Source organism: Rattus norvegicus, chromosome 9 (assembly GCF_021556685.1).
Source record: "Rattus norvegicus strain SHRSP/BbbUtx chromosome 9, alternate assembly SHRSP_T2T, whole genome shotgun sequence".
Classification (NCBI taxonomy): domain Eukaryota; kingdom Metazoa; phylum Chordata; class Mammalia; order Rodentia; family Muridae; genus Rattus; species Rattus norvegicus.
Genome location: NC_141542.1, coordinates 79335365 through 79362655, shown reverse-complemented (window position 1 = coordinate 79362655; position 27291 = coordinate 79335365). Strand labels below are relative to the sequence as shown.

General features: G+C 47.4%; 1 protein-coding gene across 7 annotated transcripts in view; it reads right to left on the bottom strand.

Moving 5' to 3' along the window:
• Nrp2 (neuropilin 2) overlaps nucleotides 1-27291 on the bottom strand; it is a 115148-nt gene that overhangs the window by 45958 nt on the left and 41899 nt on the right. For all 7 annotated transcript variants that reach the window (XM_087567805.1, XM_087567803.1, XM_087567804.1 and 4 more), the window contains 7 exon segments: nucleotides 26925-27080; nucleotides 25134-25303; nucleotides 23191-23346; nucleotides 10895-11039; nucleotides 8790-9139; nucleotides 6801-6945; nucleotides 2772-2888 (listed from right to left, as the gene is read on the bottom strand). In XM_087567805.1, the coding sequence (XP_087423931.1) occupies nucleotides 2772-2888; nucleotides 6801-6945; nucleotides 8790-9139; nucleotides 10895-11039; nucleotides 23191-23346; nucleotides 25134-25303; nucleotides 26925-27080 (1239 nt within the window).

Below are 27291 nucleotides of genomic sequence, written 5' to 3'. Positions count from 1 at the left end.
TTCCCTTTGCTCATGCATTTCAGACATCTTGGCGATGGCTGACTTTCGGGTCAGGCTTTGGTCTCATCCTTCCCAGGCGTGAAAGCCAAGGCTGCCAGTGGTTCCCATAGTAAGCAATTATAAACGAGGCCACCAAATGGCTTCAGGCTCTAATCAGCCTCTTCTTTCTACCTCGGAGAGCAGACAAATGTGAAAATTGCTGTTCCCTAAATGCCAGAGAAGAATGTCTCCCCAGTGCCTCAAGTAGAAGGCTGGCTCCTTAAAAGGCTCATCTCATCTCCTGCCAACCTGGCTCTCAGAAGAGATGGGGCAGCCCATTAGCACCCAGAGAGACCTGAATGCCCGGGAACTTCTGGCCGATGCAAGGAAAGTGACCTCGGAAACCAAGCTGGCTCATTCGCTCTCCTTCGCCTCTTTGGGACACGGCCCTTATTTCTGAGGGCTGCTTAGTTTGGCGTTGCCAGGTGGGGAATCTGACACATTAAGAGTGAAGATGAAGGAGATACCCAGATCAGTGCTGAGTGAGATGGGTATTTGTATATGTTAGGCATGGCGGCTCGGGCCCATAATCCTAGTTACTTTGGAGTATGTTATGCTGAGCTCTTGAAGGTTGGGTTGGGATCCCAGGGAGGAGAAGAACATGTTCTCCACAAATCTCTAAAATATGACCACATAATACCTCCGCCCTATCTACTTTTGGAGATTTACCTAACTGAGCCCAAAAGTGAAACCAAGTGGGTTTTTGCTGGGGTTCCGCCCAGTTCCGAAAACCCAGTAGAGTTAATACTAATCTCTGAATTAAATGGGGGTGGTGTGGAGGCGGGGAAAGAGAAAATGGGGAACCAAATGTGGACACTTGCCAGCCAGCGACAGAGGAAAAGCCTTGGCAAAGCTGGTAGCAGGGTGGAAGTGGGGTCCTTGGTCTTCTCACTTCCCTTCCCAAGTTCCCAGAGAGGAATCTCAACAGGGAAGCTCAGAAGTCTGGCTAAAATGTCTAAAGGCAACATCAGCCAGGTAGAAACAAATTGCCCACCGTGGGGTGGAGGAAACTTGGCTCCAGAGAAGGTTCTGCTGACCTCAGCAGCAGGATGTAGTTACCAGCAGACCCTAAGGTGTGCCCCCTTCCCAAGAGGGAACATTCAGTGTTTGCCCACCCTTGGCCAAAGTCAGCTGGAGGGGAGAGGAAACACGTGGAAGCCATCACAGAAGCATCAACCTGTGGCTTGGGAAAGTCAGTCTCCAACCCTCACCGAGCCCTCCTCTCCACAATTTCTGCATGTCTATTTTTCCATTCAAAAATGCAGAGTAATTCAATATACCATAATTCCCCTGTAATGTTTATACACATACAATATCTCAGGAACCAAATTCCACAAAAAAGATCTTTGACGAAAAAGAAGGGAGGGAACCATCAAAGAAACCTCAAATCAAACAAACCGCTGTAAACGGTAAAATTATATTAAAAATAAACTTCTGAAATTTTGCAGCAGAACCCTTAAATTTTCCTTTGGATTGCCGTTTAGATAGACTCCCCATTCCCAAGCCTCCTGACATGCTAACTCTGTGAATTCAAAGTTATGCATTAACTTCCTGTAAGTTTCATTTTCAGCTCTCTGTCTCAGACACGTCTTGGAAGATTCTCCACTTCTCATTATGAAGCTAAAACGAGTTCATTAAAACGTCAAGATTTTGTATTCAACTAACCCTGACCAACAGTATTCTAATCTACCAAGCACACACCCCAAAGCATGTGCATTAAATTATCATTCTTCAGTTCCAGAACTTCAGCATTAATGTTTGGCTTTCATCCCATTCTTCTTAGTGGCTATTTTTTGGAGCCATCCATACTCTCCGGGCAGTTTCCCATGTTGCCTCCTGGCTGTGAGCAGGCACCGTGGTTTCACCAGCTATCAACATCTTTGTGTCCCTTCTCAAGTCTCCTTGCCAATCTTCCCTCATTTTGTTTAATGAACATTTAACAACGATCAGTAATTTACTGTCAATCGAGGCTGTCAAACTTAAAAGTCCAGCCAAAAATGCCAGGTGTAGTAAAAGTTGTGGCTTTTTATCAACACACAGGGAGCTGAACAGTAGGATTAAAAAAAAAAAAAAAAGACCTTACATTTGGGATCTTTCCGTTACAGAGTTGGATGTGTTTAGAAGATAAAATGAGGGGGGATACAGATTTTCCAGGTGAAGAGATGAGCCAAGAACTAGGATCCCTTGGGGTTCCAAAGCACTGGCTGAGAACCCTCACACCCTGCCCCTGCCTGTGTGATTGCTGCAGATGTGATATTGTCTGGGAGAACCATCCCTGCTATGCTTTCATAAATTGAGCTTACAACAAGACACAGGGAAGTGAGATTGACCCTTGGATATCACAGACAGTACCCCTCCCTGCCCCCCTAAAACAGACATCAGGTCTTCCTATGACTGTACCACAGAGGAACGTTCTAGCAGGAAAAGCTGACACTGCTATTACTTCTAAAGCCGGGAATGGTTTTCCTTTAACTAAATGAGAACTCAGCCCGTCTTCTTAACCCTGGATTTGTATCCGTAGGGCTACTCTAGTTGTTACAATATCTGAGTGGTTCTTGTAGCCACTGACTCAGACCTCTGAGTATTTGTAGCCCCCCCCCCCCCCGAATCCTTCTGAAAGTTTGTGTGGACTTCTAAGCCAAGGGATCCCAAGTTCTTGCCTGATCCTGGGCCATCTGCCTGGTCTACCCGTGCCATCCAAGATGAAATATGATGCCCATCCCAACCCTTACCATCCTCAAAGCTGCAGTTTTCCCCACACTCCGTGGCATCCTCATCCATGGGATATGGGGTGGTGGTCTCTTCACTCTTTACGGTGGGTCCCAGCGTCTCCACTGTGGGCTTTGAGTCTGCGTGAAGGGGAACAGAGAAAGAAAATTGCTGCAGCAGGCCGCACTGCCACCCAGCAGGCGACAAGGTGTGGTCTTGTGAGGAGGAAAGGGAAGATGCGCACAGTCATGAATTCACCCTTGTGAGCCGTTGGTGGAGCAAGGATCACTTCGGTTGGACGAAGCTGCGAGAGGCATGGATATGAACCTCATAATTGCAGGCTCTAAGGGCAGCACAAAAGCAGCAACCATGGAGGAGGGATTGGGTAATGTTGGTCCCAGAGTGGAGCTGAACTGCATTTGGGTGTTCTGTTAAGAGGGCGGTGTGGCAAAGCACACAGTCAAAATGAATGTTGCCCACCGAAAGCAACAGAAATGTCTCCATGCGTTATGAAGATTATTCTGGTTACAAGGGAAATGGGCCCCAATGCTCGGCTGCTCCATGGCTGCTGGTGGGTCTCGCTGGTCCTGCTTGCCCAAAACACACCCTTTCACTATGCTAGGCAGGATTTATTTGGAATCGAAATTAACTCTATAAAACAATCTGACCCTCAGGGCCCACCTACGGACAAAATAGTCAGGAGCACTTGTCGCCAAAGCTATATGTGAAACAGCAATTTGAGAGGCCTAAGTCCAGACCGTGCTGGTGTTTCATGGACACGGACAGATGGGAAGATGGATTTAAAGAGACTCTGGCTAGGTGAAAGTAATTCGGGCCACACCTTCTGGCCAAGGTATGGCAAATTAAAACACCCACTGAATACAGCTACCATTGTGTAGGGAAGCTGAGTATAGCCAAACCAGTCAGGCACGGTGGAGATAGGGGTGGTGGGCAAAGGTGCCACCAAGGCACCATGACTTTATTCGATAGACAGAGACCCAGAGAGCAGAAAGCCTACTCTTGCTAGTTCTTCCAAAAGCCTCACCCCCCAGCAAGGGCAAGCCTAGCATCCCTCAGTGAAACCTCCAGTGTTGGCAGCTCATAAGCTCTAATGAGGAGGACACAATAAACCTAGCCTACGCTGTAGGCTGTCGGTTCCCACCTGGGCCAGGTAGGCGAGTCACACATCCGCTCATTCACTTGTTTAGTGGCTCCCGCTCACTCATTCATCAACTATTTGGGGAATGAATGAGGTTGTGACTCAGGCCCTGGGCGGGGTGGGAAGGGTTCTGGAAAGGCTTGTGTTATGGAGCGGTGAGTGTGTCCTAGAGGTGTCCTTCAACAAGATGCCCCCGGAGGAGCAAGGGCACCGTCCCTCCCGTCTGGGTGCACACTCCTTTGCACTGTTGCATGTGATTAGGTGCCTTTGTGGGGCACCTTTCAGGATACCGTTTAGTAAAGCCAGGAGCTGAGGAAACGGGTAAATACACTGAAAAGCTTTTTCATGGTCGACTTCCCACCTTTCTGCTATTAAACACTGCGCATGTAACCTTTCGTGTTTCCCATTGCCGTGGCTGCCTTTTGCTCAAAGTAAATAACAAATAACCTCGAAGCGTCCTAATTTGTGAGTTCAAATTTGTCACTGTGTCATCGAGTCTCAAACTCAATTGTAACGCAAACTATGGGCGGCAAGGCAAGAAGTAATCATTCGAAACCTAAACAAACTGGCTAACGGTGAAGCAGGCCTGCTAAATTATTTAGTCGGACCGGTTCAGCCCAGCCCTTTAATTTTTCTGTTATCCTTTTTGGGGAAGGGAAAAAAAGGGAACCAAAGGTGAGTGGCCAACAGAGATGACGATTTTAAAAACTATAAGAATGTGTGCTAAAACTGGAAATTTCAGGAAAAGCCGGGCAGTTGGTGGGAGGAGATGGAATGGAACCCAGGGGCATCGAGGGGCTGATCACGGGACAAGTGGGCAGAGTGTGTGAGGCAAAGCGAGGAAACGGGAGCCTGTCTTGTGCCCACTGTTTGTCCTGGGTGCTCTGAGGTAACTGTTCACCAAACAGCAGTGGTCCTTCAAAATTAAAACCAGATGTCAGAGACTTCAAAGGCTCGAAGGCTGGGCAGAGGGAAACACGCCCCATCTCTGATCTTCCAAGAGCAGGGTTGGGCTTTGAAATGGGAAACCTGTTACTGTCACCGGGGCAATTTGGGGCAGGTTCGGGTTGGAGGGGCAATGAGGGAAGAGGACATCAGCAACTGTCCATCAAGCAAGGCCAGACTGGATGAGGCATGGCACAGAAGGAAAGGGGGTCAGAGGGAAGTGTGACTTGGCCCTCAGCCCGCTGAATGACCTTCCTGGGACTCAGTTTCCCAGCCTGTGAAAGGGCAGTAGGCTTAGTTCTGGTTTGTTTTTGAACCATGTATCGTGCTCATCAGTAGACTACAGAATCGATTTAATGGGTTATGATAGCTTTTTAGATGTCTGAGCTGAGATGCACACAGGTTGAGCACTGCTTGGGGATCCCCTCTTTGTTACATTTGCCTGTAACATGCCTGCCAGTGTTGGGTAGCAACCAAAATACTGCCCACTGTTACTCCATGCCATCTCCTAACAGCTGCAGGGCTCTGTGACAGACTGATGCCACCCCTACTTCCCAGGTAAAAGATGAAGTCATTGGTCCTAGGCTCTACTCCTAGTGATGACCAGGGAAGGACTTGAATTTAGTCATCATTCTGGAATTCAAGAACGTCCCCATATGTTCACATGTGTGTGCTTGCTTGTCAATGAAAGGGGCTGCAATGGAGATTTGGTTTAACTTGAGACACGTGATCAAATGTAGCATCCAGTAGCCTAGCCTAGGAGTTTCTGGATTCTCTATAGTTCTAAGCCTAAGGGGGTAAATGAAACTAGTTCATGTCTGAGGTGGGTTTTTAGTACTGGTGAGGCACAATCGACATACATTCAGGCATTGGGGGACTCAGCTTTAGTCCTACAAGTGTGTGGTGTGTGTGTGAGAGAGAGAGAGAGAGAGAGAGAGAGAGAGAGAGAGAGAGAGAGAGAAAGAAAGAGAGTCTCCCAACTAGTATAGATTCCATGATAGTGTCTTCACTTCCAAGCCTAGAAGTGAACTTGGGCCCCATTCCTGGCCAGCACGTCTGCCCAGGATTCCTCTGTGCACTTGTAGCCCCCACACAGGCAACACTTTTCTCCCTGGGAGCCCAGAGCACTTCTCTGACATGCCCTTATTAATCCTTCATGCCATCCTGCCAGTGACAGATACAGCAGACAGGAAAATGGGATTACCTGGGGCCCTGGTGGGGAGGGGCAGGAGAGCACAGCCTACTGGCGGCTCCTGCTGGCACTGGGTGGGGCTCTGAGCTCCAGGTGACTCCCAAAGCTCATTTTGACAGTCTGTGCCAGCTCTGAGGAAGAAGTAGAGCCAGTGGCCAGAGGCTAGGTTGAGTCTGATTCAGAGGGATCTGGCTTTCTCAGGAGTGAGCTCTGGGCCTCACCCTCACAGGGAGAATTCCCAGAGGCCCTTGCCCCAGGGCTGTGCTTCTTAGAAGGTCCGGAAGGAGCAGGAGGACAGCTGTAGCCTGGGAAGATGCACCCTTGCACCATGCTGTCCCTTCTGAGCAAATAGATGCCTTTTACAGCTGTGGCTTTGAAAGGAAAATGCTGTCTCTGAGCTTCTGACATCTGGAGGCCAGATTCAGACATAAACGGATTACTTTATTATCATGAGAGGGTTTTTCTTTCCTAAATCAACAGCCACAGCCCCCTGGCCTGAAGAGCTGGGGTCTAATTGAATTTGGGTGGGTGGTGGGTGGTTATGATTTGTTTTTGAGAGACTCCCGTTGAAGAACTGAAGTGATCCCTGACCAAGGACAAACTGCTTCCCTCGAGAAATTTCTCCAAGTTCAGAGGTGGTCCCAAAAATATAGCAGGTACACAGTGATGTCTGCTTCCCGAAGGCTGACTGCCTCTCTCCCCCTCCCAGGATACCAAGATCAAATGAGAAAGACATGGAGAGCAAATCCTCCTTACCTGTCCAGTCACAGCCCAGGACCTCCAGCCTCATCCCGATGCCCGCTGGTGACCACCTCTCTGGGTATACCCGCACGTACTGTGCTGGAACTGGCTCGAACCTTCGGATGTCGGGGGTGTCATAGTGCATGTTCCCTTCAAACAGCTGTAGGGAGACAGGTTGTTCAGCCCCCATGTGGGGCTCCTCCCCGAGTACCTCTCCCAACCACACCTAACCCAGAAGTCAGCTTCATGGTTGATTCATGGGGGCACTATCCTCTACAAGCTTTATTTCAAACCAAGGTCTTTGTTCATTTGGAAAGTCCACGAGGGACCTTGGGATATGGAAATCAGGTATCATTAGAATGGCCATTGTCAGGGGAAGTCTGAGCTGCAAATGAGATTTAAGCTGACCTTGTCCAGAAAGGAAAAAAAAAAAGGAAAATTAAAACCATAATCGGAGATCCAGTAATCTTTTTGAGGTTGATGCACCATCTTTTAAAAGACTCCTATCTTTAAAATAAAAACTAGTAGGCGAGCAAACATCCCAGATTCCTTGTCTTATTTTTTTAGTTTTTAGAAAAGTGTTTTCCTGATGCCTGGAAGTCTGGGTACCTGGATGGGATGGGGTAGAGTTGGCGGGATGCTTGCCCGCATGGATGAATAACTTTCAGGTTATTCAATGCCAAGAAGCACGGGGCCAACAATTCCAAGTATACTGACAGTCAGAAAGAAAAATGGCTGCTCCTTCTTTAGGATAGTAAGGGCGTCCTCTTGGTTACAAACTGATGGCCTGAGATAGTCTTCCAGAGCTTTGTCTATCAGCAGCAATTCCACCTAAAGAAACCTCCCTTGGATTGCCAATGTGTAAAAAGCTGTGTAGGGATCCTATCCAGAGCCACCGTGGGGTCCCTCACACAGGGAGAGGACAGCTGTGATGTTCAGGGATGTCTGGGTGTCAGCCAACTGTAGGTGCTCAGGATAGCTTTCAAAGTAAGGGTGCTGCCTTGGGCAGGGCCAAGATCATTTCTTTCACTAAGAGTCATGGTTAGCTGTCGCTGGGGAAATTTCCAGTTCCTGGGCTTCTCAATGAAGGTTCTGGTTCCCAGACCCTGGGTCTTTTCAAGGCCCTGGGATTGTGATCTGGAAGTTCATATTACTGTAACCAACTTAGCCCTTGCTTATGCATTCAGAAAGCAAAACCTTGGTTATCACAGGGAGGAGTCCTTTCTTGTTGAGAACCCTGCTTGTCTGCAGTTGAAAGTAACGTAGAAATGAGGACCAGCTAGCCTGGCCTACCAGGAGATGAATCTGGAGAGGGAAGAGGCATGGGGTCCTTTTCTAGCCGAGCCTCCTTGCATGCTAGGGTGAAGGTCAGCCTTCCTTTCTCCCATGGCTGGGATGGGCTGCTCTGGCCTGAACTTCTGGCCCAGCATAAGATTCTCTTTCTTCTTTCAAACTCAGTGTAAGAGGCAGGCGGGAAAAGATCTGAGCATTCAAGACTAAGAAAATACAACGGAGCGTAACGTTCAGAAAAACAGTTATTCTTGGAAGTAACTCCCAGTGTCTATAGCTTGGCCTCCAACAACCACATCCCCTTGGGATGTCTGGCCCGTTTCAAGGAAACGTTATCCAGAAGGGACTGTGAAGGCTACCAAACTTCATAAGCACTGCATAGGTATCTGGGCTTTGGAATCTGACTTTTGGTTTCTGAATCATGGCTTAAGCACCGATATACAGTGTGACTCTGGAATAACCTAAGCCTCAGTTTTGTCATCTCTGAAATGTGAGTGATCAAAGAGTAGACTTCATAGAGGGTTATGATGAATGAATCTAACTAAATTAGGCAACCAGGCCCTGGGCAACATTGTGTCTTGGTTGGTATGTGTTTTGTTGTGCTGATGGAGTTTGATGGATATCTACTAGATGGGACATCAGTACCCCAGCTCCCTGTACCCCATTGAACCTCTCTGTTTAGAATGGCAGCAGAGTTTTCTGTGAATGGCCTACCTTTGGCTGCTGAGTCCTGGGGTCCTGGATATATTCCCAGTCCTTGCCATTTAGGCTGTAGGAGACTTTGAACTTGCGTACAAATGCCCTGGCTTCCATGGCAGTGATACTGTCTCCTCCTCGGGCCCCCTGGATGATGACGCCTTTCACCGTCTTGGGTGTCCCAAGATCCACCTGAAGCCATTCTTCACCTGGCTGGGCTTGAGGGTTCCGAGGGAACCAGCCAGAGCGGCTGCTAACCAGGCGGGCAGCACTGGGGCTCCAGAGGTACTCTCGGGTGGAGGAGGCAGAGATCTGGGTATCAGCAATGAGGCCCGAGAGCATTCCCAGCATGTTGGAGCAGGGTGCATCTAGGAGAGACAAGGAGAATACTAGAAGTCGTGGCTGAGACCCACTAATTGAAGCCCACCCCCTAGCAGCTATCAGGCCATCAGGTCACGTGCTTATTTATTTTATTTTGTATTTTGAGGCTGTAGAGCGCTGTGATTCAGAGCCTGAACTTGGACTCAGAATGCCTGGTTATATGTTCACCCTCCTGCTTACTTAGCTGTACAGTTTTGGTCAAGTGATTTAATTGTTCCATGCATCGAGCCCCCCAAGTCTAAAGGAGTACTCTTGAGCAGTGCCTACCTGTTGTGAGGACTCACCTCAGCGAAGGCCTTAGAACAGTGCCTGGTACACCTAAGTACACAGTGGCTGTATTTATGGCTCTGATCAGGGCTTCTGAGAATGTGTGTTGGCACATCTATCCACAACACCTGATCCCCACTGACTCTCTCAAGGACAGTGAGCACAGTGGAAGACCATTTTGCCTACAAGATGGGCTTATAGTTTCCTAGGTGCAGGTCCTGGTTCCATCACCTTCTGGATGGATGGTGACCAGGGTTAAGTTATTGCCTATCAGAATCTAATAACTTCACCAGCGTCATCTTTGGTGTAATAAACAGGCAGCATAATGTACAGGAGAGAGTCATGAACGATGCAGAGAAGGCGCAGATGCAGGGTGCTCGAACAAGAAGCCATAAGCAGGGTCATTCCACGGTGTGCTCTTAGACAGAGATGGAGTGAGGCGAGGTAGGCAAGAGGGTGGATGGACATTGAGGACCCTTCCATGTCAGAGAATCAGCTTGCCTTTCTAGGTGGAGTTCAGAGTGGAAGTGACTGACCTGTAAATGTTCACCTATTGCTGGTCTAATCGCCATGGTCTCACAACTATACCATTGTACCGGTCTACCAAAGGCCTCTGATCCTACTCTGATGCTCTCTCCTGTGCAGCCCATGAGTCTTAGCCCATGCGAGTGCCATTGTTCCTTCAGATGCAGTCCTCACACACTGTCTCTCCACTCCTTTGCTACAGTGCCAACAAGCAAGCAGCGATCACCACTGAGTATCTGTTTTCTAATCACTCTTCGGCAGGTACTGTCTGGTTTGTCTGCCCTCTGACCTCGGTAACTCATTGTCACCGAAGAATTTCTTGACCTGCCAGGCTATGTCAAGTCTTCTGTAGAACACTTCAGGGGTCATGAGGCCCATCCTGTTTCCAGATATTCTTCATAGTTTTCTGATTTTCATTTATTTACCATCTTGTTTCCTATTAACTCGTCCATCTAACTCGTCCATACGCCCACACTGGCCTGGGTCTGGCATGTTCCCGTTGTGTCTATAGTGACGTGTCTAGATCTTGGTTTGTACATGAGGTAGCAGAGAGCATTATTTGAAACTCAAGTTACCTAGGTTACCATGGTACCATCACTTACTGGGGACTAAGTTCTTTAACTCTTGGTTTCCTATTGTGCAAAGTGAGGACAATGACAACACCTATGACACATAGGAATAATAAAAGATAGCACACTTAGGGTGGGGCTGCAATCTGTTGTCAATCATCGCTCAATACGTTTTAACCAGTAGAAATAAACGCAGGCTTAATACGAACATATCGGCTGGATGGATGGAGAAATACATGAAGAGAATAAGTCTGGTAGGACTTTGAGCCACTTCCTTTTGGGAAGGTCACATGGCACAACCTTATAGATTCAGAGAGAGGGGAGAAGCCTAGGATGCAATTGATTCCCAGGCCTCACCAGAACCGCCCTTCCCCTCCTCACCTGTGACCCGGCAACCAAAGAGCTCCAGTCGAAGGGCTATGCCCAAATGCCACGTCTGCGGGCGGATCCTGATGAAACGAGTCAACAGCGGCGTGTGCAGCTTGTTCAGAACCAACTCGGTGGCATCATTGTTAGCCTGGAATACCTGCAAAGAAACACGCAAAGCGGTGTCACTGAGAGCCTTCGCTATGATGCCAGCACTCGAGCAGTCACTGAGAGGGGCAGGAGAGCTCCGATGGCTAAAGATCACCAGTGGCTTTGTTGTGTTGGGCTTCTTAGAACCACTGTGAAAAATAATTAGTTTCTCATCCTGCTCCAACTGAATAACAAAGGATGAACTCTGCAAAAAAGTTTTGGAAGGTAGGGATATTTTGCTTCTGGGCTGAGAACAAACAGAGGAAGGAGATTTGAAAAAGAAAACACTTCAGAAGCTAATAAGGAGAAGGGGAAAAAAGCACAGTGGTTACAGAGGAGGTAGACAAGTCATCTGTCAGGGCCAGCAGACCTCACACACTAGCTTGAACTTGACACACCCTGTTCCTCGTGTGGGAGGCACTCGGGGCTACTTACAGGCAGTTGCTAGCTGCATGGCCCTTCACTGTTGTTTTTGTTAGTTCCTTAGACACTTCCCCATTCTGAGAGAGTGAGCAGGTGAGGGGCGCCTTCTACCCTGTACCTCCTGTCAGTCAACACTTTCCTTGGTTCTCTCTGCTCTTTATTGTAGGGTCAGGCTTGTAGACAGCCTCTTAAGAGTTGTGCTCCAGCTTCCTCTCAGTGTAGCCCCCAGCCTGTAATGAAATCCATCCCTGTCCCCAGCTGACCGGGGCCTCTCTTATGGGAGGAAAGGCTTTTTGGAGTAGCTTCTGACCTAACATGGTAGGCACAAGCCCTGGCTTACCAGATGGTTCGAATCAATAATTGCCATATGGACCTCGTGTATCTGTATGTTCTTCATTAAAAATAAGTAACCAGAGCACGAATATGTGGCTTTAGCTTCCCCGGATAAGGGTGGATGGAAAAAAACCAAACAGCCGACTGTCGTTTCTAAATCTTGTCTGCCATACATCTAACAACCACAGAACATTGGGTATTTACTCATGGCCAGTCTTCCTGGACCAGCATTTTCTCATGCTGTGTTTAGGCACAGACAGGCTGGGGAAAAGAGAGATGGAAAACTAGTATATCTGAACATCTATGAAGCCGGACGCTCTTAGCACAATGACCGGGTACCACACTTACAAGGGAACTGCTCTGTGGATCTGTGACATTCAGATCTATGGTTCCTTGGTTAACCCTTAGCTCAGCATGCAGATGGTGGCTAGGAGTCGTATTCCCATCATGGTTTAAATAGAAGTAAAGTCACAGACTAGTGATGTGGCCCAATGAGTGTTCAATCCCACTATGGAGTGGTTTTGGGAAGAGCAGAATATCATGATAAGCTCATAGATGACCGACGATGTGCTCTATAAACTGGGAACCTTACCATTTGGCAACTGCAACCGCTCCACAGTTTCTATTTGCTTAGCTAGAGGCAGTTAAGAACCCCCCACAGATGAAAGGAGAAAAGGACAGAGGCTTCACACCCTTGTAGCCTAATGAAGTTAGGTAAACAGCTTGCTCTACGCAGAAAACAAATACAAAAACAAGACAAAGCAATAACAACAACAAAATGGGTGTCGTCCATCCACTGTGCTAAACCCACAAGATGAAACCCACCACATCTGTAAGAATCCTATTCAACCACCTTGCTCCACGATCCCTCTTCTCCCTAGGTAGCTCTCCAGGGCTGGATCCTAAGGCAACTGATGCCCCTCCTGCAGCTTCTCTAACGACAGGGAGAAGGGCCACTCCTCTTGCCCAGGCTTGACCCTGCTGCCGCCTCTACAATGGCTGCCGACTGGGAGCATCGAAGAGCCAGCACCTGGCAGAAGGCCTGTGGGGAGAGCCACCTGACCCTTTCAGATCACTGTGTGGATAATCAGGTCCAGGAAGGACCTGGCCTTGTTATTCACATTTCTCCCTTCTGTTGACTACAATTCTTCAGCAGGGAGGAAAGGGCTGGAGGGGCTGGCCGAGTTGAAGAGATGAATGGAGTTTAGCACACAACAGAGACTTTGATTTGTTTTGTTTTGGCAAGGGAGCAGCAAATGAAGCACTCTGCTGACTTCAGCAGGGCTGTGAGCAGTGGGAGCCACTTCTGGATGTTCCCCGTGGATGGTGATGGTGACTGTGTGGCCTTCATCAGGAGACACTAAGCAGGCCTTATTGGAGGTGGCTTTAGTTGGCACATGAACCCGTAATTGGAGAGCTGGAAGGATTTGAACTTGCACACTGCTGCTAATCTACAACACATACACCATGCTGGTACCGTTTAGAAACACAGCATGCTTTATGCATTTTTAATATCCAATTTTTATCATATCTGAACCCCCTGATTTCTCAGCCTTGGCATATAATTCCAGAAAACCTTTGTTTTGTTTTGTTTTCTCCTCTGCCTTTTCTGGTACAGGGTCTGACTTTGTAGCTCATATTGGCCCGCAATTCATGGTGTAGTTTAGTCAGGTTTGAACTTGAGATCCTCCTGCCTTAGCTTCCTGAGCGCTGGGATTGCAGGCACATGCCTCTGTGCCTAACTCTCGACCCTCCCTTCTTAGAAAAATGATTGAATAGCTGGCATATCCTTGGAGGTGGGCAGTGTAGGTAGCGATGTGCAACATGTGGGGCCTGGAGTGCACGAGCTCAGAAGCACCCACCAAGCGAGAGTTTGATCTTCCCGTGAACGAACGCATGGGACCATGAGCTTTGGATGAAGGTCCTCAAACTCCACCTCCAGCACCTTCAGTCAGGATGAGAGACAAGCACATGATTGATCTGTGTGTCTCGAATGGGATTCTATTCTGCTGATCAATTTCGCTCGCTCTTCTCCAATCTCTGCAAGCTGACAATGCCCATTTGGAATTTGGGTTCTGACTAATCTTCACGTTTTCAAGTTTAGATTCCTCCTGCTTGCATTTTTGGCTTCTGACCTTGTACCTCGGCCTGCCCTGTGTCCAGACTCTCTGCAGAGGAAGATTCATCCTTCTGAAAACTTCTGCACTCCTTTCACTCAGAGTGTGGCAGAGAGAATAAAACAAAGCCTGTCACGTAATCAGGAGCCTGGAGCTGGGCTCTGATGCTAATTAGCTCATAAGGTAGGCAAATGTCTCCGTCTCCCTCGGGGCCACAATGTCCTTCACTGTTAAGTGGGGGCTCTGCGTGAGTTGATTTGCTAGGCCCCGGCTGGCCAGCAGATTCTAAGCGTTTCTCCACAAGATTCTCCATGGTTTGAACTCCTCACAGAACATCCACTTTGTAAAAGGGCACTTGAGTGACCCATTGTTCCTTACAATCTAAGTGCTTTTGTGGGCAATTGCTGTGGATGTTTAATTCAATCCAAATAGTGCCCAGAACACATGGTGAGTGCTCCATTCATAGGCAGGATATACCTTGTTGATGTGTTGGTTCAATAACAGTTCAAATTATTAATAACTGAGAGTAATGAATAACAACGCCTTAGTCCTCATGTACTGCCTTTGGCCCAAAGATATCAAAGTACAATTTATGAAAATCCATTTTTAATGAAATATTAAGCAGTTTCTATTTCTCCTGACCCAATGGATTTACAAGGTCTCTATTTTTCTCCCTGCATCTCCCCTATTTATAGCTGGTAAATGCTATCATATATTATACATCTTTATGACTTTCTCAATGCTTCTGTGGTTTTAGAATCACCCGTCATACGTTTTCTGATCAAATTCCCTGAGATGGATTCTAGGCATCGGAAAGTAAGGGGTAGTGTGCCTGGGAAATGGTGCCAGGAAATTGGTTTTATTCCCCATTCTCTGCCGACTCACTAAATCACTATAGGCAGATCAATAAACCTTAGATACTTTAATTTCTCCTTTAGGAAGATAAAGTCATTAGATGCTTGCAGGTAGATACTAGAACCTACCAGCCCTTGTGACCATCTCCAGTGTCTGCACAATACCCAGGCCAAACGTTAGAACAGGAACAAAGTCACAATCGTAAATGGGCCTTTGAACAATTGGGAGAGTTAAGAGACCATTCACTCCTAGCTCCTGCCTGTGCTCAAAAACTATCAAGCCAAACCTTGGCAGTAAGGTGTTTGAAATGGTAAGAAAAAAATCAATAGATTGCTCATGTATCTTATACCAGATAGGAACATCCAAGCATGATAGAATTTTAACAACTGTTTAAAAAGTAACAAGTTGAAGAGAATATATGTTTTATTCATTTTAAAAGAAAAAGAGACTACTACACTACCCAAAGGACAAGCAGGAGTGTGTTCAAGCTGACTCTACCTTTCTGAAGGTTGTTAGTTCAATACCTACATGTGTATTGTTCTTTAAAAGAGCTACGTCGTGTAAAGAGCTTTCTTGAAGAGCATCTGTTCAAACCAAGTCCAAAAACCAGTCCAGGGCACAAAGTGGCTTCATAATCCATTTGGTGCCTCACTGAATTCTGAACATAATCCAGCATTTTCAGATCGACTCCTGAGGCCTCTGTTTTATTTCCAGTAGGCCAGAAGCAGAAGCCTAGCAGCATGGGATGGATTTCTGATGTGTTCCTCAGGTGGAGGAGGAGGTACCTGCCAAGTAAATCAGCTACAAGCTAGCCAACCTCAGATTGGTTGTCGTCTAACACCCCCAAAAGACAGTCCACACTGATCCGCTAGACTCAGGATGCCCAGGCTTGGATTTTATGAACAATATAATATAATGCAGAAGAAAAAAAATCACTTCTTACATACTAAAAAAAAAATTCATCCTTCTAACAAGACAGGATCACTGATGATTTTTAATCTCTCCCTATATCTGCCCACTTCTAGCTTTAGTCACCTTTTCTGGATTTCTTTTATAAAGTACGGGCAAGAGTTTTGCGGTCTACTCTAAGACTCATCCCACGCGCTATGCATCATCCGTGTGTCTGGGGTGGTATAGATGCTATGGGTCGTCTTGCCTGCCTCAAGGACAAAGGAGAAGATTTTGGAAAGGCCGTTGAGCACCTGAGAACAGGGACACCATTCAGGTCTAGTAGCTGTGCAAGCTTCCTAAATGAGGATGGCCCATTGGTAGGCAACCTACTCTTTATACGAGTGTGGTGTGCAGCATGAGAAGGGCTTTTGTAGTTTACCTGATGCTTCTCTACATATGCCTCAGCCTACTGTTTACTTCTGTGTGGCTGTAAACACCTGAACTCTCTAAGCTTCAGGACTGCCAAGGAAGCAGAAACAATTCTCAAAGATGATTCTATGCTCAAGCCCTGAGGTAGAATTTATGCAGAGGATTTCTTTCTTCAAAATTATTTCTCCCCATTAATAAATGTTTCATTGCATCCAAAGCTCTCTGTTCAGTGTGCTTGGTGCAGATACTGAGGAGAGCAGTGCAGGCAGAAGAGGAAGGTGGGGGAAACTGGGAGGCCACAGTCACTTGGAACGGCAGTAACTTATCCTGAGGTGGGAACAAGGGCACCCCCACCCCGGTTGTCTCACATTCTCTTTCTAAGCCAGCCTTCACATCTGCCCATAAAAATAAATGGTTAATCAATGAATGGCATCCCATTTAATTAATTTGCTGTACCAAACAGGCAAGGTGGAGGGAGGGGCCATGGCACTGGGGGAAAATGATGTTGAGGTAATGGGCTTTGTTGTTTCCTGTCATGTTTGTAAATCATAGTCTTAACATTTCTCTCTCTTAAAACTTTTCCTTAAAGGCCATAACAAAAATTTTAAAGCAAGCTGCCTTCATTCTAGTGAATGTGGGAACTCAGCAAGATACAGTCAAAAGGGTTTGTTCGTGTGTGTGTGTGTGTGTGTGTGTGTGTGTGTGTGTGTGTGTGTAGGTTGAGCTATCTAGCTATCATCTATCATCTATCTATCTATCATCTATCTATCTATCTATCTATCTATCTATCTATCATCTATCTATCATCTATCTACCTACCTACCTACCTACCTACCTACCTACCTACCTACGTATCCTCTCTAAGGGAGGGGAAGAGGGAGGACCAAGGAGCTCTTTAATAACCAAATGCTCACTTGTGCCTGTGATGACCTCTGACCCCCTCCCCTACTGTAAGGCTGTTTTTGTCATCAGGCTGTTTCTTCCTGGGAGTGAGTATGGTGGTGGGTGGGTCGTGTGCAACCCCATCTGTGTGTGCCTTGTGGGGCCTCTACATTTAATGCAGGATTATGTTACTCCCATGGAGACACTGAGCCCTGGAACATAGCCTACTAACAGGATTAGAGTTTCAGGATTTGAGACAGGAAAGCATCAGGGAAGACAGGAGGGGAGGACACTTGGGGACCCAGGCTGGAGAAGTGGCTCAAAAAACAGGCTGGAAAGGAATCATATACACTGTTCATGGAAGATGAAGGGAGGGACGAATGCAGATGCTTCATCAGAGCCTCTGCCTCTGAGAGCTTCCTGATACCAGTGTCTATGGACTTTTTAAACGCAGCCACACCGATGTTCTGTCTGTTTCCCTTTCTTCCCCAGAATCTCTGTGCACAGCCTTGGCCTAGGAGTACAAAGAATCCAGCAGCAAGGTTGGCAGCGCCAGGGAGGCTGGCCTCAGCTCTGAGACAGCTCAGCACCCGGGAGATCCAGTGAAGTTGGCTAACAGCAGCCTGACATAGAACGGTTCAAGTGCATGTATAATGAAATTTTCCCTCGAGCTTCCTAAGTGGAGAGGCTAAAGGTCTGAGCTCATCCCACGACAAATGGATAAGGGACAAACTGAATTACCCAGCACACTGGACTCCTCTCAGTCCTAATGGAGGGAGATGCACAAACCGGGAGACCTGAACTTGGAAAGGGCACCTGCCCTCCTCAGAGCACATGTAACCATGTTTAGATCATACGGTTGTATCCACCTCTCTGGACACTGATGCCCTATCCCAGTTTGTGGTCTGAGTCACCTTCTGATCTTTATACAACAGTAACAAAAATAGCAAAATGACCAACCACAAGAGAAATGAATCGCAACAAGAATTCATGAAGAATTTTTTTTTAAATCTTCAAATTATTAATTGGAGGAATAATTCATCCCCCAATTAAAAAAATGAGAGGGGACATTTATTTGCTCAAGTGTAAGGCCTGGATGACTTCTCTCTGTCCCTTCCAGGTCAGTGTTTTAAAAGAGGCACACACAGACACACACACACACACACACACAGACACACACACACACACACAGACACACACGCACACACACTGAGACACACACACAGAGACACACACACAGACACGCACACACAGACACACACATACACACACAGACACAGACACACAGACAGACACACACACACAGAGACACATACACACAGAGACACACACACACAGACACATACACACACAGACACAGACACATACACACACATACAGACACACACACACAGATACACAACAGACACACACACACACAGACACAGACACACACACACAGACACACACACAGAGACACACACACACACACTGAGACACACACACAGAGACACACACACAGACATGCACACACAGACACACACATACACACACAGACACAGACACACATACAGACACACACACACAGAGACACATACACACAGAGACACACAGACACAGACACACACACACAGACACAGACACATACACACACATACAGACACACACACACAGATACACAACAGACACACACACACACACACACACACACACACACACACACACCCCTCCCTCCCTCGGGGACCTGTTACTTTATAAATTGACAAATTGCTTCTCTGCTCGAGGAGCGCTTTAATCCTGGTTGCATCCGTGGAGCACCTCTGTCTGCAGATGGCCAGGTGCTCCTCTGACAGCAAGCTTCAGTGCTCCGCTGGGAACACCAAGACAGAGCTGGGAATATCCAAGGCCACGCAGCCCATTGTCCCGGGAGATTTGCAGCAGATGTCCTGTGCTTCCAACGCATTGCCAGGGGGGACTGGCAATGTGGCTTTCTAAGGCTACTCTTTCCCTTCGAGGCTCCCTGCTTTACAAAATGATTTGTTTTAATTAAGAAAATAAATACAGGACAGAGGCGTTTGGAAGCAGGGGCTCTTGTTTTGAAGGGACAGAGCCAAACCAAATAAACAGCCACTCCTTTCAACTCTCCATCCTCAGGATCCCGTGGTGGAGCCCCATACAGCTCAGCCTTGAATCCTGAACTGCACTGTCCTCTTTGAGACTCCCTCAGTAAACAGGGACCCCAGGCTATGCATGCCTCTCGGCTTCACAGCCTCCAGGAAACCACTTTCCCTGTGGATGGAAGGCAAGGAACAAGGCCTAGGACAGACCGTTGAGAGCATGTGCTTCTTTGTCTCAAGCCTGGTGACCAGGAGCCTCTCCTGGGGACTCCAAGGTCCCCCTGTCCCTGAGGCAAGTTGCTTATGCTCTTGAGAGTTGCAATTCCACCTGTGAAACATGAAATTCTGAAGCAGCTAAGTCGGTGCCTGAGGCTTGTAGAACCTCTTAGCACTTGTCCTCACACCAGTGTGAGCTTGGTGTGTCCCTCCCACTTATTATTGGGTAATCCTGCAGAATCATGGGCCTAAGGCTGATTCTACTCTCCATCCTTTCTATCCTCAACCTGGCCACTGGGGTTTAGAACAACTGTTTTTTGTGTTGACTTCTTCTTCTTCTTCTTTTTTTTTCAAATAGAAAAAGCCTGCCCGGCAACACCAAAAATAAGGGAAAGATGTCCAAAACTATCCCAATAAGGAAAAGAAAAGCTGGCAATTGTCCCACTGACCCAACAACAGTCATGTCTCCATTCCTCAGTCATAGACTAACACTTGGTATCAGACTTATGGGATATGAATCTTAGAGGAGGGAAGGCTTGTGACCAAGGACCGGCAGTGCCTTTAAGCTGTTCCCGTTGTTCTCCAAGCACATCACTCGGTGTGTATGTGCATGACTGCACCTGTAATTATACACACTTGCATTGGAGCCTGTGAAACTTCTTACCCCTGTTTTGACAGCAACATGCCTATGGCTGGGATGCTACTCACAGCTGGAAAAACCAAAAGGCATCAGTTTCTGCTGCGGTTTCTGAAGGGACGCATGTGAAGTCATTTGTATAATCTGAGGGAGCACATGAGTTGGTTATGGGTTCTAATGGGTGGAGGAGCTCCCTGTTTGTGGTCACACTATAAATATGCATAAGGAGGGTCCGCCTATATAAAAATCATGGGTTCCATATTTATGGCATGTGAAGCCGGGTGAGGACTGGGGGATGTGTTGTACATGTGGTCTGCATACGCGGGCTGTGTTTTTTGCCAGGAAGAAGCTCATGAACCACATAGATCAGGCTTTCCCCGGGAACCTCAGGAATACCTGTTGGTCACAAAGAGACTAGGCAGAGGCTGCTCACTGACTGGGGAGGCTGGAAAGGAGTTCTTTACAGTCGTCCACACCTCCTGGTAGCAAGAAGAAAGATACTCACAGGCTTAGACCTTGTCCAGCCTGGGTGAAAATTACCATGAAAGAGCACGACCATCCCTCACCACCTTGAGAGCCCATTAATCTTGTTTTTCTCCAGATTCTCCAGTTCCCTGGTCTCTCGTATGCTCCATTGGTGTTGACAGTGATCAGGGAATTGAGACTGAGTTTCCAAATTTGTGCCCAAATGTCACAACCGCTTTCTACTTCCTAAGCACTGGGAAGGTGTTTTCCAGTTCTTTCCCAGAGCTCTAGAGCCCAGCAAGCGGCTGTCTCTTCCTCTGTTCTGCCTTTTCCTTAAGTCCTGCTGTCTGAATTTCACTTTCAAGCCCACCACGTAACACAGAGAGCTTGGCGCTGCGCCCAGCATCCAGAAACCACAAAGAGAAACTCAGCGGTAATGCCGGCGTGGATGAGCTCCTCCATCCAGCCTCACTGCCCTCCAGTCCCCTCCTTCCTGCAGCCTCCTTGTCATGGCATCAAATCAAACTGCGGCAGACTTGACAAATCTATTTGGCATGGTTCACTCAACTATTTCAACCTGAGCAGCCCGGGGAGCTGCACATTAAACACAGCTATCTGGGGGAGACCTGTTAGTGAGGAGGCTGCAGAGAGCAGCCTTGCAGGGGAGGAGGACAGGAAGGCCCCTTGGCCTCCCACCACATGCACAACAGGGTGAGGGAGCTGGAGACTAATTGGCCGGGTTTCCATTTTCCTTCCTTGTTTTGAGTACCAGGAGAATGTCTTTCTAATAGAAAGAGAGAGGGCTTTTCCTCGGTCCTGCTTCCTCTTGTGCGGACCAAACCGATCCTCTAGCACAGAAATGCAAACAACACCTCCAAGTTACCCATTGGTTACAGGGGAGAGACGTTTTGCCAAAGGTGGGAAGAGGGTGCAGACGACAGTGAGAATGTATTTGACACGGGAACGTTGAAAAGGATCGGTCTGAAGACTAGAAAGCTCAATTCAGTTCTCAGGAATATCTTCCCTGCGAAAGTGAATAGCAGGGATAAAGCCGGGACAGCGTTCTATCAAAATGTGCAGTGCTAAGGTATTTCCAAAAGCAGATTTCCTACAAATGGTGTTTTAAATAGCATCCCAGTCCATCTGTGTGCTTTTAAAATCAGCTTATGCTACAGCATCCCTCTGGCCAGCACTGCTTAGTCATTGAACCTGGACAAGGAGACAGTCAGGAGAGCCTCATGCTTCTGCCCGGGACCCACTCCTACCTGGCTGCTGGCCCTCACCTACTCGCTGAGCCCTCAGGTTTTAGCACTTTCTTATTGAAAATGTGGGTGGAGAGAGAAACGTGGGTGGAACGGGAATGGGGTGAGATGAGGACTCAGCTCCTGGGACTTCCCCTGGTCTCCAGTGCTGATTCAGTTCCTGCTTCTAACCAGTCTCTGGCCTTTCCAAACTAAGGCAATGGGAGACCAGACCTAACCTATGGGTAAAGGTGAGGATATCTTTCTATTGCTAAACATTTCGTTTTATTTACTGGGCACGTGAAGCAATGTATGTTTGTATGTAAGAGAGATCCCTCGTAATATCTAGAAACCATATTTTCATATGAATGGTGCCATGTTACTATGGCGATTTTTTTATTAAAAAGAAAGCTACTCCTTTAAAAAAAAACCCCACAATTCCTGAGTGAGACTGCCAACGTTATAGGGCAGAATTTTGTAGGTCCAAGGATTCTGAGTGTATGTGTGGTTATGGGACAGTGGCATGGGCCAAAGAGATGCCCTTTTGGAGATGCTTATCGGTTGTGGGTGCCTTATTTTGATAACTTACATCTTTGCAGACCAGAACCTGGTGGGACTGTAGCAAAGGAAGAGAAATGGACCTATTTTTAAGTCTCTCTTGATTCCCTTCTAGGGGAGGGTCAGCAGCCTCTGGGATCCCTGCGATGTCTCCTTTACCAGGGCTTTCAGGGATCACCTTGGGCTGTGCTCCCATCACAGAGGCACCTGTTTCCACTCAGGTGAAGACAGAGCATCTCCACTGAGCCCTCCATATGCCAAATGCAGCTCATCGCCAGCTGCAGAAACAGAATGCCACGTGTTTTTAAGAGTGCCGAGTGCCAGACACTCATCCCAGCATACAACAAAAGCCTCCCATCGCCCACGTGGACCACATGTCTGGGAGCTGCAGACACCAAAGGCACCGGCCCAGAGGATTCAACTTTCCCACTAATCATGACGGCCAATTCAGATCCCAACCCTGACAAAGGGATTTCTTCTCATTATTTATTGTCCTGGTTCTTCTCCGGGACACCGGGACTCCCTCTTAGGGTTTGCGTCCTTTTATTCCCAGACCTCAGTAACTCCTCAACTGGCATTTCATGCAGTTTTGTGATTGTTAACCCAGCATGGGGAAGAGACTCAGGCCACAAATGCTCAATGAGTCCTGCTAGGTGTGTGGGGAGGCCAGGATGAGATAGGCATTTTCTCCTTCATTAACACTCAGGTAACGCTCTGTAAGTCCCCCTCCTTCTTCCCCCCTCAGCTTTGCAAAAACAACAACAAAAAACAAACAAACAAACAAAAAACATGAAAAAAAACCCAAAACAACAACAACAACAACAAAAAAAAAAAACTCAGCAGCCAGATTGCTGGAGAAATGTAGTTTTCCAATCATTTTAACATGAAAAAGTAGACTATCATGGCCAGTGTATCCCTTGCCTCCAACAGTTCTAAGAGCCTTACTAAACAATAGCTCTTCCCCAACATGGGGTCAACCTGAAGCTCTCCCGCCCACTTGGGGGAAAACCCAACCTACCTTGTGGTTTTTGCCATGCCGGTAGACCATCCAATCTTCCCCGTTTGTGCTGACTTCCAGCTTGTACGATTTGACGTAGTAGCCCTTCTGGGTCTCCCTGGAAATGGCTCCTTGTGTTGCAATGGCTGTGAGCATGGTTAGGAAGCGCAGGTCCACCTGGGAAGAGAAGTCAGAGAGTAAGGGGACCACAATCTGAAAATATCTGGCCTAGTCTGCAAAGGACACTGTGGTGTTGCTAAGTTCACAAACCTGAGTGTGAATCACTAATCTGATTCCACTGGACAGTGAAAGTCAACTAGTCCTTACCACTATGGACATCTCCCCTTGAAAACTGATTTTCTTTCTTTTCTTTCACTTTTTTTTAAGTTTCCCTTTCACTTGCAGATCTGAATGGATAATATCAAGTTTCTTCTGACTACTGACTACTCAGACTTCTGACCTCTCATTAACCTATGGTCTGCTTCAGACCGTGAAGGCAGAACTGTCCTGAAGGAAGGCTGAAAGGCAAAACTCCTCTGTTCCAGTGCGACCCACTGTAATGCTCCAGAAGTGACACTCCACAGCTGCCTTTTCAACCTTTATTCCCTCACTCCATTGTGTTTATAATCACTCGGGTCACCAAGGGGTCAAAGGACAGGCAGAGTCTGCCCAAGTAATTAGGCTTATGCACCAAGTCCTGACCTTTCACTCTACGAGGAGGACAGCCAGCAGTTGAGGTATCTTCCCTCCGACGATGCCAAACCCATTTGGAAATTACTGGATGGTGCTCCTCTGCTGGCTATGGTCTTTCTTAATGGCAGTCTGTACGAGCGTTATTGTGTGCAGACTGATGAAAGCCACGTTAGTAAGCACTTCTTGGCTGCTCAACGTGTGTGTGGCCTTATGACACATTCAAAAGAAATCCACAATAACACGAGAAAAGGTAGAGAGCGATAACGAAAAATAGGCTATTCAGGGGCAAAAAAAAAGGATATAGAAAATAGACTGTAACAACAAAGAACTTTCTAGAAGCTTTGCAAGATGAAAGGAATTTTGGAGAGGCAGAGGGGACAGACAGTGACAAATGGTCTGAGAGTTGTGTTCTTAGAGCCTCTGTGGCTCCCTGGAGTTTCTAAGTGGTCTCTCTCCCTTCCCTGATGCCTGCAAAGCAGTATCTGTCTTAGAGCAGAGGTCACCATGTCGCATCAGAGCCAGGACAGGCTTGTCAATGGGTCACAAGGCTGTCTGTGTGTGTCATAAAAGCAGACATTGCCCTAGTATAGAACTGGCAGTTTGTTCTTCCCGTTTACTTATTCCCAGGGGATCAGAGCTGGACCCCTATGCTGTGCAGGAAGATTACTCAACATGAGCTGCAAGACTTGCTCAGGAAGACTGCAAACAATAGTCTGAAAAGACACTGCCGAGCATCTGGGTAGCTTGAGTTTCGTTCCCCGTAGTGACATTTTCCCATGTGTTCTCTGATAGCTATGTGTAAAACCTTCCTGGCAGGCTCCTTCCAGATAGCAAAGATCAGAAGAAGTTGCCATATTCAGCTAGCGCCCAACAAACCTGCCTTCAGGAAAACTCTCCCCACATCTCAGATGCCTTCCCGTGCCAAGAATGAGGAAGATCAGGAACTATTTATAGAATATTCCTTTGCTACTGATAGGGCAAACAGTATCCTGGCCAATCAACTCTCCTCAGGTCCACTAATGGGCATAGGGGCAAGGGCAAGTGGTCCTCTTACTCATCACTTTATGCCAGCACACAGCACAGTATCTTTTCGGACGTATGATGGATGGATGGATGGATGGATGGATGGATGGATGGATGGATGGATGGATACAATCCTCATGCATTCTATTTTTTTTTAGCATCCTCTTTTGACTCTAGCTGAGGGGCCACACCACTATCCCATCAACACACACATTCTCATTCCTCCCCACCAGCATCCCAGTGCACACCTGGAGATACTCCTTGTTGGAATCCACGTTGGGTGTCCAGCCATTGTCATCACCATGGAGCCTGCTCTGTTGAGGAGTCCACCTCCCATCAGAGAAGGTGGATGAGGCACTGATCTGTTCATTAGCAATCCGGCCAGACTCCATTCCCAGAGGGGCATTGCACTGAAAGTCTGGGGAGTAGAGATCGGTCAAGGGTAGAGTTAGGCATCTTAACATCCAACTGCTGGGGGCCCCCAGACACGGTTTCCTTCTAGGGACAAGTCCTTACAGGCACTCCCTCATCTCGAATCTAATTATACGCTCACATTTTAAAAACAACTACGCTAAGTCACATAGTTAACAACCCCTCTGGGTCTTCAAGGAACTAAATTGGACCAAAAAGAAATTAGATGATAGATAAATAAGAATCATCATATAAATTAAAAACACCATCTAAAACACGAGGGCTTCGGGCTATGAAGGCTTTGAGGTGCCAGATGCACCAGCCATGACACAGGTGAACACAACAATTTGGGTGGCCTGAGCCATTGTGGGGAGCCTGCTTTATTAACCCACACCCAGGAGGCACTTGTGCATGTCTCTCTCAACCAAGTGTTTCCTGATTTCTGGCATAGAAGACAGACACTACCAAGTATAAATACCCATCTTTGGGAAACTTCTCCGTGAGGACATACACAGCCCATTGAGTTCCCCTACACCAACCGACTAGGCGAACAGATCCAGGAGTCTCTGACCCTGGTCTGACGCCATCAGAGAAAGTGCCACCCTTCAGCTGGATGCTGTGGACAATGACCAGTGTTTGCAGAAGACACGTGTTTGATAAAACCCAGCCACCTTTCTGAGGTATCAAATCTATTCTTCAGCACTGTGGCTGCACTGGCCATTTACTGAGCCAGCTATAGCTTGCTACGTGGTTTCTCATGCACTCTTCAGGAACTCTGGAAAACACAGAAGCAAGCACTCAGAGCAGAGCCCATTCATTTTCCTGGCAGATCAGGCTGCTGCGTCTGTAGTCACATGGGTAGTGAGCTGTCTACAACAGTGGCAGAAGTTCCTCAGTTCTCATCGTCTGAAAGTGCTTGCTTTTTTTTTTCTTTTCTTTTCTTTTTCTTTTTTTTTTTTCCTTTTGGGAAATCATTTGTGTCTCTAAGCAGCCATGGCAGTGAGTCTGAAACTCAGGGCTGGGAGCAGATGGCTTGAAAATGGGCCTTCAGGATGGGAGACCAGTGGCTCTGGTGGCAGGTTCCACAACAGCTGGGCTCACCGCAGCTCTTTGCAGATGCTGTGTGAAATGCCTGGCACTCAGTAGAAGCTCCCGAAACCGTGTATCTTGCATGTATGAAGTGGAAGTCATGGGAAGCCAGAGAAACTCTACTCGGAGCTTCAGAGCTTTATGTAATATTGAGTTACACAGGGCTGATTTTTGACAATGGGTTTGAGGTCTGGAGGAACTGACCTAGACCTGAAAAAGTTAGACACCATATGCACCACTTCTCCACCGATGGACGAGGGAACCGAGGCTTGAGATAGTCCTGTGACTTTCTCTGGGAATAACTCTTACTTGTTTCTTTGTTTGGTTGGTTTTTATAAGGAAATGAGACCCCCAGATGGACACTGTCCTTTTCCCATTCATCTTTGCTGGGAAGGAAAACGGCTTTCCTTGAACTCAGATAACACTGCCAAGTCTTCAGCACTCCTGTCAACTGTTTCCGAAGGGGTGAGCCCTTTACTTGTACCCACACATGTCCCTCATGAGAGGACAGGACAGGGATTCCAAAATGGTCAACTCACTCTCAGGTGGTTCTTGGTGGACCAAATAGTAACGTGCTGAGAAGCCATCCTTGGCCACGGCCATGTCGGTGTGAAAGGTCAGGGAGAGGATCCCTGTGGACGAGCGGAGTTTGGAGGGTGTTTTCGTCCCACAGTACTTGCCAATCAGAGGCCCAACTGGATATAGGAGACAAAGAGTAGTCAGAAAAATCTCAAATGGCTTTCAATGTTTTCTCTCTCTACAACTTTGCGGACCTTGCTGCCAACGCCTTGATGTAAAAACTGAAGGCGTGCTTGGAGAATAATGTCTGATATTTCCCCTGCACATTAAAAAGGACTTTCCCTGAGCTGGCTTTGTTCTGTGCCTCCATCCCTGAGAGATGGGCCA